General features: G+C 42.6%; 2 protein-coding genes, 1 long non-coding RNA gene and 1 pseudogene across 4 annotated transcripts; all 4 read right to left on the bottom strand.

Annotated features, from left to right (window-relative positions):
* Nucleotides 1-301, bottom strand: part of LOC134036497 (serotransferrin-like) — a 5,172-nt pseudogene extending 4,871 nt beyond the window's left edge.
* A 40-nt stretch (nt 302-341) lies between these two features.
* LOC134037154 (uncharacterized) lies at nt 342-918 on the bottom strand. The gene is made up of 3 exons (XR_009932491.1): nt 857-918; nt 599-749; nt 342-445 (listed from the first exon to the last, which is right to left on the bottom strand). It is a non-coding gene; the product is annotated as an uncharacterized LOC134037154 (long non-coding RNA).
* A 3,842-nt stretch (nt 919-4,760) lies between these two features.
* Nucleotides 4,761-8,489, bottom strand: LOC134036636 (uncharacterized). 2 transcript variants are annotated; one of them, XM_062481638.1, is made up of 6 exons: nt 7,747-8,489; nt 6,794-7,639; nt 6,064-6,546; nt 5,833-5,943; nt 4,972-5,670; nt 4,761-4,858 (listed from the first exon to the last, which is right to left on the bottom strand). In XM_062481638.1, exons 1-6 carry the CDS (start codon nt 8,483-8,485, stop codon nt 4,821-4,823), a joined length of 2,916 nt encoding a protein of 971 aa, XP_062337622.1. In that variant the 5' UTR covers nt 8,486-8,489; the 3' UTR covers nt 4,761-4,820. The 2 variants fall into 2 exon arrangements, with proteins under 2 accessions (XP_062337622.1, XP_062337623.1); XM_062481639.1 differs by lacking the exons at nt 6,064-6,546; nt 6,794-7,639; nt 7,747-8,489 and having other exon boundaries at nt 5,833-5,973.
* A 130-nt stretch (nt 8,490-8,619) lies between these two features.
* Nucleotides 8,620-10,233, bottom strand: LOC134036496 (calcium-binding tyrosine phosphorylation-regulated protein-like). Its single transcript, XM_062481481.1, has 3 exons — nt 10,083-10,233; nt 9,865-9,918; nt 8,620-9,749 (listed from the first exon to the last, which is right to left on the bottom strand). The coding sequence occupies exons 1-3, from the start codon at nt 10,228-10,230 to the stop codon at nt 8,620-8,622; spliced, it is 1,332 nt and encodes a 443-aa protein (XP_062337465.1). The 5' UTR covers nt 10,231-10,233.
* Nucleotides 10,234-10,253: the final 20 nt, after the last annotated feature.

The following is a 10,253-nucleotide window of genomic DNA, read 5'->3' as shown; positions in this document are numbered from 1 at the left end:
ATTATTTTTCAAAGCACTCAGTACCCCACTCACCATCCTCAACAGGTTTGACCTCAGGGCCATCCCACTGCATTATTTCCTTGGATAGTATTCCAATTGGAATGTTCCAGCCTGCTGATTCTTCGATACCAGTGTGGCATGACTTCTTTCCCAGGAGGTCTTTGAACCCAAACTTTGTGCCCTTCCTGGCTACAGCAACTGCATAGTAACAGTTCTCTGATGGTACAAGAAATCATGGGGAGATGGTACAGGAAAAATATGAAAATACTAAGAAATAAACAAACACAAAACTACCATCCATTGTTATTCCATTTATGTCCTCATCATCTTTACAAACCTACCATTGCCAGCATACTCTGCAATGAATAGGACGCAATTCATAGGGTTTGAGGCCAGCTGTGTAGATATCTCCTGAATCCAGAGTGATAGCATCTGCCTCACCCGCCTACCAGAGGGCGTGTGGAGTATTAGAGAGAAGAAAGAGGGACAATACGATACAGTATGTAAGCTTTTAGATTTAGGGGAAAATGCATAACCTTTGCAGGGACGTTGTAAAATTTTGGACAATCGTTTTCTAAGGCAATGATTTCTCTCTCACGTGAATCGCTTTGATGCATTCAATCGGCCCATCTTCTTTTTACGCAGGAAAACGGTCCTTTGGCGGCAAGGTCTTTGCATTTCTTCTCTTCTTTGTCCGGAATTGACGCACCATTTCACATTTCCATCTGCCGAGGCTGCAACAGCAGTTGCTGTAAAATAACGTTTATTAGAATATAAATTGCCAACATAGTGTACAACCCATCAATTGACGTTTAATATTCCAAATATTCAATTGCGAACGAAATGTATAAACTACCGAAGCACCCAAGCAAAGCTGAGACAACAAATAGTTTTCATGTTGGACGCAGGATCTCCAAGGGCATAATTTGTTTGTTTTTCCCAATACATGATCTGAGCCGCGTACGTGTGTGTGCGCGCGCGCGCGCGCGTGTGAGAGAGTTGTAATCTGAAACTTTCTCAATCAGGGGCGTAGCCAGCAGGCCCGTAAAGATGGACGCCCGCCAGCCTCCGCACCGCGGGGGGGGCCCCGCAGGGATGGGGGGCCTCGCGTGGCAGGCCCCCCCATCGCATCGGGGTCCTGTTCGTCCCGTCGGTATTTGGTATTATCCGTTACATATATGGTGGGGGGGGGGGGGGGGGGGGGGGCTCTCAGGCTTATTCTGCGGGGGGGCCTCATGTGTTTTCCGTTACGGGCCTGGTAGCCAGGACATTATTTCTGGGGGGGGCAGCTCTGGCCAGTCTTTTATTTGGGGTGGCACTTGATTGTCAAAAACTACTATTTTAAAACTCACACACTGCATCACTCAGAGCAGCAGTTTTTCTAATGGTATCAAGTGGTTAGCTGCTAGTCTCCATTGAAGCGCTGTCAGAATGCAAGTACGTTGGTTTGTGTCTTGCGCTGTTGATGGGGGCGTGGCCCAACATGTTGCGAATATGGGCTTGTAGCGTAAGTGACAAATGACAAATATAAGACGACTTTATAAAAAAAAATACTAGAGAAGAATTCCTCTTACCAAGTTTCAAGTTATTAGTTTGTGCCTGAATAAAAGTGGTTCGGACCAATCAGTGTCCTATGATGAACTACTGCCAGCTACAGGCATGGTTTGTAGGGGGTCAATAAGTCAAGACCTCATCCCTATTATTGGAACACCCATGCTATTTTTATCAGTTAATTTATTATATCTGGCCAAGTCCCTCCTGCTTTTAAACAAGCAGTCAACCAGCCCCTGCTTAAAAAACAAACAAAAAGGGGATCCTGGATCTCTAACTATAGGCCAATCAAAAATGTAATCTTTCTTTCGAAAATACTTGAAAAGCTATGAACCACCAGCTTACTGAACACCTCTTCTCAAATAAATGGCATGAATCCCTCCATTCTGGATTTTTGTTCTCATCACAGTACTGAAAACAGCACTCACCAAAGTAGTCGAAGACTTCCAGCTGGCCTCTGACAACAGGCTCTGTGCCTGCGATGAATCTAGTTCAAGGAATCTATTTGTGTGTTTCACTGACATCTTAATCAACGACTGCATCACGGGAACTGTGCAACTACTATAAATCAAGCAGATAGCCAGAGCCCACAATAGTATTTATTTGTGTTTATCTATACCACATCTAATTGGATCTGCCATTCTTAACAGTTCATTGTGTAGCATTATACAATACAGGCAGTGAGCACAAAATGTCAAATGGAATCACCTTTTGAATTCTTATAAGATAAGATATACCTGTATTCGTCCCCACAATGGGGGAAATTCGGGCATTGCAACAGCAAAGTGGACAGAAGTATACATACAATTTACAAAGTAAGTACGAGATATGATTAAAAAAATATATATAAAAAAGATAACACCAGTTGCATATGGAGACCAAATATAAATAAACAAATATAAATATTGCACAGTAGTTTGCACTTTAAGTGTGTCCATGAGTTATTTAGAGTGGTTGAGTTCTGTGTGTGTTTTGTGTGTGTAGAGCAGTGCTGGTTGTATAGGTCTGACAGCAGCAGGAAGTTCACGAATTTAGGGTGAAGGAGCCGGTCCACCGAAGGAGCTGCTCAGTGCAGAGACAGTGTCCTGCAAATGGATGTCTGAATAGCAACACCAGCACCACTTGCAAATGACAAAAGAATAATGTTACGCGATGGTTTTAATGCTAGAATCACCGCAGTAAAATTGACTGTCATGATGCGTCTTTTTGAGTGAAACCAGTATAAATGTATTATTATGTATTGAATTACGTCAAAACTGATCTTATTTTATTTAATGCCAATGTATTCCCTTTACAATCATTATCAAAACTACCCAAAAAGACAATTTATTTTAAAAAATTACCTCAGGAAACTGTTATGTTGCGTCCTTATGCAGCCGCAACCTAAAATCATTAGACTGAACACTAGGACGTGATATTTCTCTTACTTCAAAAACAATTACTGAAACAGTTATTTCTGATGCTATAGTCAACCGTATTTAATATATTATGAAATAGAAAACAGGTACAGTAGGGTCTAATACTGTGTGGCGCTCCCTTTGACTCCAGTGGTGGCACTCCTGCTTTGTCAAGACGGGGTTCAAATCCCTGTGGTGTCTTTTGCCTTTATTAGTAGACTTAGCATGATCAATATATATGATCATCAATATACTGTATTGTAGCCTAACCGTGGCGCACCAGCAAAAACAATATCTAGAAGAACTCGAGCTTCATCTATTATGCCACAAATGATAACGCAAGTTATCTGTCTATTTCAAACATTACCATGTTTGTATTTCTGAAGTTCCAAGCAGTGGCAAAAAGCGCCATGCCATCAGGCTTTTTTCTTAGATATCCTCGGATGAAACCCGCAAGAAAGCTCAATGGGCCCCTTGGAAGAACGGGTGCCAAACATTTCATCATGTTGGTTCCTGTACTGTACTGTAGTGTAAAAAGTTGCCATCGTAAAGCACTTCATCACACTACCAACTATAACCAATTTTAAACAGAAGGTTGGCTTAATTTAAAAGGTTGTTTTAAATATTTTCTGAAACTTTGCTTTAGTAATCATGAGTTTCAAAACGTACCCAGGTGAAGAGGGATATTTGCCTGTCAAATGTTTATTCCGCATAATGTTTATAAGAATTAGTATTCAAATCACGCACATTCAAATATTCTCAGCCTTCTGCTTCGATTGGCGTCAGTTTGCCGATCCGACAGATTTGAGGTTCTAGGCTACAGTAGGCCTACTATTTACGGGAGATTAATGATTAGATGAACGAGAATACCATACACAATTTAATTCCGCCCTACCGCCTACACGTCGCGTCTTTGGTAGCTATTACCGCTTTGTAACCTATGCGAAAAACCTGGGTGTTATTTTTGACACTGAGCTCAAGTTTGATCGGCAAATAAATGCTGTTGTTAAAAGATAGATCTATAGCTAAGTTGAAGTCCATCCTCTCTTTTGATGATTTGTAGAAGATGTGCATGCCTTTATGTCTTCTCGTTTGGACTTTTGTAACGCTCTGTATCAGGGTGTGAGTCAGGCCTCTCTCTCGCCTGCAGCTGGTTCAGAATTCAACTGCTAGGCTTTTAACTGGAACCAGGAAAAGAGACCACATTACCCCAGTATTGATTTCCCTAAATTGGTTACCGATCCAATATACAGAATCCAGTACAAAAGTAGCCTATTGCTATATGTATTCAAGGTTTTTCATGGTCTAGCACCAGAGTAGCCTACATCACTGATTTAATAAGTTTGCATCAACAATCAAGGTCTCTCCGCTCTGGTGACCAGCTGTGTCTGTTGGTGCCTCGATCTCACCTTAAAACTAAAGTTGACAGAGGTTTTGCGTTGGCAGACCCTAGACTTTGGAACGAGCTTCCGTTGAAATCATCTCCGTCTCTAGTGTCTTTCCAGGGGGCCTTAAAACGTATCTATTTTTCCTTAGCTTTTATTTAATTGCAGTATAAATTGTACGATGTCAATTTATACTTAAAATGCTTGTTATATTCTTCAGCTGTATGTATGGGATTTTATCAACTCCATGTACAGCGCTTTGGTACCCAATGCGGTTTTTTAAAGTGCTCTATAAATAAAATTGAAATTAAATTGAATAACACCATGTGGAGCGCCAATTTGCAAAAAAAACGAGACTATTTAAATGTGTCTCCAAAAAAATCACAAATGTAATATTAGGACAACCAGTATTCAGCCAGCCTATATGAAACGTTTTTATTAGTCACTTAATGTACAGGGATGATTTGAATCCTCTATCCAAAATCCGTTACTTTTGCTGGTGATATTCCTCCCTCAACTCTTGTCCTGTTTGGGAATAATGTTCAATGAAAGTATAAGTTAACAATGGACAATTGTCTATAATAATTAATCAAAAGGTATTCTCAGCTCTAAACCATAACATCCTGACAATATTTTACCTTTGATGCTGATTTTGAAAGACCATTCCATATTGATGGGCGACTGAGGCTGTGGCTGGTTCGTCCTCACCCTGTTCTCCTCTGAGCCCGCCGTGGCTGGGTTGATGGCTTCAATAAATGCAGGTGAGTAGACTGGTTGTCCCTCATTGCTGGTGACCTGGAGGAGCTGTGGACCACACTCTGCTCCACAAAAACTGTCAAGGGGGACTGAGACCGAAAGGTAGCAACTGTTGGCGGACAAACTTCTTCTTCGGTCAGTTGGTCTGTTCTCAGGTGAGGATGCTACGTTGATAGTCTGGGTTATCTTGTAATTTCTCTCTTTATTTCCCTCTTCGACCACAAGGAAGTAGTTGGGAATTTGGATTTCCTGTGTGTTAGGGGTGCACACGGGATTATCCTGTTCCTGAGGTGTCAGTCTTGATTGTTGGCTTGTCTGTGTACTTGACTCCACAATGGAATGTTGGGAGGTTATTTTAGCTAACGTGACATGTTCTGGTCCAACACTTTCTATATAAGCTCGACCATTGAACGGGGACTCGGACAACACATTCATGGATAATATGCCTTTTTTTGTCTCTGGAGCCAGGTGATAAAGGGTCCAAACTTGGTTGACAGAGCTTTCCAGGGTGAGTTCTGCATCTGGAGTCTTGTGTCCTGCCCCAAGAGTGACAACCTGGGGTTTCTGCTGTTCCTCCCCAGCTGGAATACAGGAACATAGTGTGTTGGGCAAAGCTATTATGATAGGCCTCAATGATACAGTACATACAGTAGTTCTGACTGGAGTGCTAGATTGCAATTAGTGTTAGTGTTAGTTGTCTAAGTTAGAGATACAGTAAAGTGTCAAATGTATTGTCGAAATACCTGATAGGCCCAGTCCCTGCTTAGGTAATGTCTGCAATGCTGTAGAGTATGGAGAAGAGCCTCGGACTCCCCAAGTCATTCTGGCATTAGAAACTTCCTCTTGATTTGACCCTTTCACACATTTAGTAGAAGACTTGGATACAACTGAAACAGCCCATATCCAAATAAAATTGATGTTTTATCACCTTAGGACAACTGAATACCGTAAAGAATGTTTTTGTATTTCCACACCTGATTTATTTCTCTGTCGGTCCAACTGGGCGAGTCGCTTCATCAGGTAGTTCCTCTCAGAAATGGCCATCTTAATGGCAGAAGCTGCCTGGCTTCCAACCCTTGTTCCTCGCTGCTTCTGGTTATCAGAACTATGAACTGAACACAGAAACTGGGGCGTGACAGCCCACTCCTCAGACATCTCGGTGGCAAGTTCCTCAAGAACCACGTCTTGCCCAGTTAAGGTTGGAGGCTTGTCATTGTCCACAGACTGTGTTTCCATTGTTAGCTCCTCAGTCAGAACTTTTGTTTGGACATTCTCTACATGGGGATTGATAGGGTCTAATATGTCTTGTTGTGACCCATGCAAGGGTGATACTGAAGAACCTTTTTTGCTGTTCTCTGTGAACAGTTTGACCAGTTCTACTATTTTAAGAGCATAATCAGCAACTGACTGGACAGATTGCAGTTCCTCTGTCCTCTGAGCTTCCAGGAGTTTACCACCTAATAGTGAAAAACAGCACAAATGTTTGCCTTTTCAGCCAACAGGGGTTTGTTATTTGTTACTACACCTCCAGACTGCCATCAGAACAAAATAGGTTAAATTAGGAATACAGATATATGAATGAATAAAAAGACAGAATACACAAATAGATGACAAGGCAATGGCTGATCTACTGACTGTGCTTAACATAAGCACAGAGGAAATCCTTATTATATTATTATTATTGTTATCTTTGAACAAACTCACCACTAATAATCTCAGATGACTTCTGTGGAGATCCTCTGGGATCAGTATGTCTGTCTGGCGTCTCTGCTGGTGTTCCCAAAGTCTCTTCTCTATTAGGGATCCTGCCTGCGGAAACTCTGTGAGCTAAACTGTCCACAATTGCTTCAGACAGCTTTAAAGATAATGCTTCCATTGCTTTCTCCATCTCCTCTGTCAGAGATGCTGAGCACTTTTCATTGACAGGAAAACCTGAATGTAGAGTTGTTGCTGTTGGAATCATTTTAGTTGGTTTCCTCAAAGACTCCTCCACGATGCCATCCATTGCAGATGTTGATGGGGATACTTTTGGTAGTACACTGGAAGAGAAGTGTCTCTCTAGTGCTTCTGCTAGTTTCCTAACAATCTCTCGTCTGCTGAGGATTGTGTCTGGAGATACTCTTTGGGCTGTTCTAATTATGTCTGTTTCAGAATGAGCCTTTGCAGAAACATCAGTGACGGCACGTCCTTGCATTTGTTCTTTTTCAAGATCTAGGTGTGTCTGAAGCAGGATTTCAAGCAGTGTGAGGGAGCTTCCTAAAGTGAAGCTTGTGATCCCTTTAATCCCAATGTCAGAGTTAGTTTGACCTGTGACATCACTGGCTGAGGCCCCGGCTAGGTCTTCTTTTACAACATGGTCCATAACAGTTGGTGGCGCCTGCTTTGTCTCTAAAGATGTCAGTGTGTGACACATGTTCTCTTTTGAAATCATTCTGGCAGGACCTGGCTGAATATGTTGTTTTTCACCAGTAGAGGGAGCTCTGGACAAGCTGGACAGTGGTGGCACCACTGTGGCCTGTAACATTGCCTTAGTTCTCGTTTCAATCACATCTAAAACAAAAACAAATTGTAAGATGACACAAAATAACATTCTATTCTGTCTATACTGTCGAATACCGTCGATTCCTATGTATGGCAGTATATACTTTATAGTTTACCTGACAGACATGACACTAGTTCAGACAGAAGTGATGCCTGTGGATATAATCTTGGAGATGTGCAAATCTCCGGTGTCTTTGTTATTCTTTCCACACTCTTCTGATGTCTGACAATTGATGTTTGTGGAGATACTCTGGAAGATACTCCAGGAGATGTTTGTCTCTGTGATGCCTCTGCTGGTCTCACACTCTCCTCTATACTAACGGAGGACACTCTGCATTCCACTTCCTGTACTGCTGAAAATGCGCTTTCCATGAACCCACTTCCTGAACAACATGCACAGACAACTAATGAAATGGTCTTGTTTTCTGCTCCACTGACCACTGCTGTTTCTGATGTATTACTGTCAGAGCACCTAGGAATCACTGGTGGAAAATCTCTCTCCAAGCAAGTACTTGGATAGTCCATCTCTGCCTTGTGGGTCATACATTGAGACACATCACACACATATCCTCTGTTGAATAAAGCCAAGGATCCCTCCTCCATTTCTAAACATGACCGTGGTCCTTCCTTAGAGGATAGTTGTCTGTTGTACACCTCAGGTTTGACCTTTCTGGAGCCTACGGTTTGGTCCTGTGATGTGTTTGAGCAAGGCTGACCATCAACGTCACAAACAGAATCTCTGACCCATTGAACACAAGCTACAGCAGATGATGGCTGAGAAATCATCTCCGAAGATGTAGCTTTGCGGGTTATGGGCTCATTTCTGCCCAATGTGGAACCTGGATGAATAACCATGGCAGTTCCACTGACTACCAGTTTTACTGCCAAAACAAAATAAGATATGATTTTAAAACATTGTAGTTCCAACGGAAAGAGCAGCATTAGCCTACAATACATGTACAGCAGTGCACAATAAAATATTAAGGGATTTAACCTGAAAGTGAGGATGATCTAGGAGTGACTCTGGGAGATACTCTGGGAGATACTCTGGGAGATACTTTGGAATGTATTCTTGAAGGTGTGTCTTTCTTTGGGGTCTCTGCAGACTTCCCCAAAGTCTTTTCTCTATTAGGAATCCTGACTGAGGACACTTTGTGTACTGCTCCAGTGGAGGCTTTTCCAGAGGGAGCACTCTTTGTAATCATCTGGTGACTTTGTCCTTCTTGAACAGATGAGGAAGGATACTCCTCTTCCCTTGACGGATCCGATTGGACTTTTGTCATTGCCGGTCTCTCCACACTTTCCTCTTTACTGGGGATCCCAAATGAGGACACTATGTAAGTTACCTCCTGTACGGCTGTTAAAAAGGGATCCTCCTGATAAGAGGGATATATTCTCCTTTCCTCCTGTAAAAGATCTTCATCCCTGCTTGACCTTATCTCCGGATCAACCAAAGTCTTCCCTGTAGCAGAGGGGAGCTCTTCCATAATCGGTGGGTTAGACAAGTCCTCAAATGAGGGAACCTTATTAAATATCACCACACTGGAGCCCCCCTCGCTATCTTCAAACCGCTGTCTGACAGTGGCAAGGGGAGCTGTGGAGACCAGGTCACACGTTGGAGAGCTACTGGCATGTGGTTGAGCATCACTGTGGAATACGAGCATTTCAGGGAGGTTCTCTGAGTGAACTACAATCACATCCTCAGATGGAGCCCTGGAGGCGCAAATCAAAACTGTACCGTGAAGGTCATCAACATCATTGACGGATGGAGCTCTCTGGAACACTGCAGACTGGACCACTGACATCCTGTCCTCGTCTTTCTCCAGGGACAATGGGCCAAGCTCCTCCCAATGTTCACTGCTTTCATCAGTGGGAACATGAGTATTGGGTCCTTTATGCACAGCAGAGGAAACTCTCCCTGAGTTTGTAGGGGGGTCATGAGTGTCCTGCTTGCTCAGGTGACAAATGCTTGAAGGGTTTTGTGACATGGTGGCTGATACCGCCGCAGTTGACAGGTCGGATGCAGCAAAATGTTGTTCAGTTTGTCTGTGGGAGTATTCTATCAAAACATCCTCGGCAAGACAAGGGTGAGAGGCGATCCTTTGGCATTCTGTTTGGCCTGTGATGATAGAACCGTATTTTTTTTATCATAGTATGCTTTGTGTGTTTATGTGTGTGTGTGTGTGTGTGTGTGTGTGTGTGCTTTACGGTGGCTGTGCATATCCCTATCTTACCCTTTGATTCCTTGAGGTAGGTTGATAAATCTTTAATGCTAAAATCTGGGTGTTCTACAAGGTGAAAACATTATATTAGTCTATACTCCACTGCACACCAGACCTTTGTTTGTGGTGAATGTTTAAATATACTTACATTTGCACTTGCATGCACACAGTTCTATATGTTAATCTTGATTGCAACAGTGGCCCCACTGCATTTAGAATATGTACTGTACCTTGCTTCAATTCTAGAAGCTGGGTGCAATATGAAGCAATGAACTCCGTCACATTGGGTGGTTGCTCCAATATTACTGCCTCGCCGACTGCCACAAGAAGACTCTTAAGTCCGAAAGGAACTATGAGAGTCTGTACGGCTTTACTCATCTTTGCCACCTAGGTGATTTTAT

The sequence above is a fragment of the Osmerus eperlanus genome, chromosome 16, assembly GCF_963692335.1.
Source record: "Osmerus eperlanus chromosome 16, fOsmEpe2.1, whole genome shotgun sequence".
Taxonomy (NCBI): domain Eukaryota; kingdom Metazoa; phylum Chordata; class Actinopteri; order Osmeriformes; family Osmeridae; genus Osmerus; species Osmerus eperlanus.
This window is presented reverse-complemented; position numbering and strand designations above follow the sequence as displayed.

Excerpts from the sequence above, each read along its gene's own strand:
- LOC134036636 (XM_062481638.1), bottom strand. The coding sequence starts at position 8,485 with ATGGTTATTCATCCAGGTTCCACATTGGGCAGAAATGAGCCCATAACC. Across the intron at positions 5,944-6,063 it reads CCGACAGAGAAATAAATCAG|GGTCAAATCAAGAGGAAGTT; the intron begins GTGTGGAAATAC and ends AATGTGTGAAAG. Across the intron at positions 5,671-5,832 it reads GCAGGGACTGGGCCTATCAG|CTGGGGAGGAACAGCAGAAA; the intron begins GTATTTCGACAA and ends CCTGTATTCCAG.
- LOC134036496 (XM_062481481.1), bottom strand. The coding sequence starts at position 10,230 with ATGAGTAAAGCCGTACAGACTCTCATAGTTCCTTTCGGACTTAAGAGT. Across the intron at positions 9,919-10,082 it reads GCTTCTAGAATTGAAGCAAG|AACACCCAGATTTTAGCATT; the intron begins GTACAGTACATA and ends TTCACCTTGTAG. Across the intron at positions 9,750-9,864 it reads CTACCTCAAGGAATCAAAGG|GCCAAACAGAATGCCAAAGG; the intron begins GTAAGATAGGGA and ends CTATCATCACAG.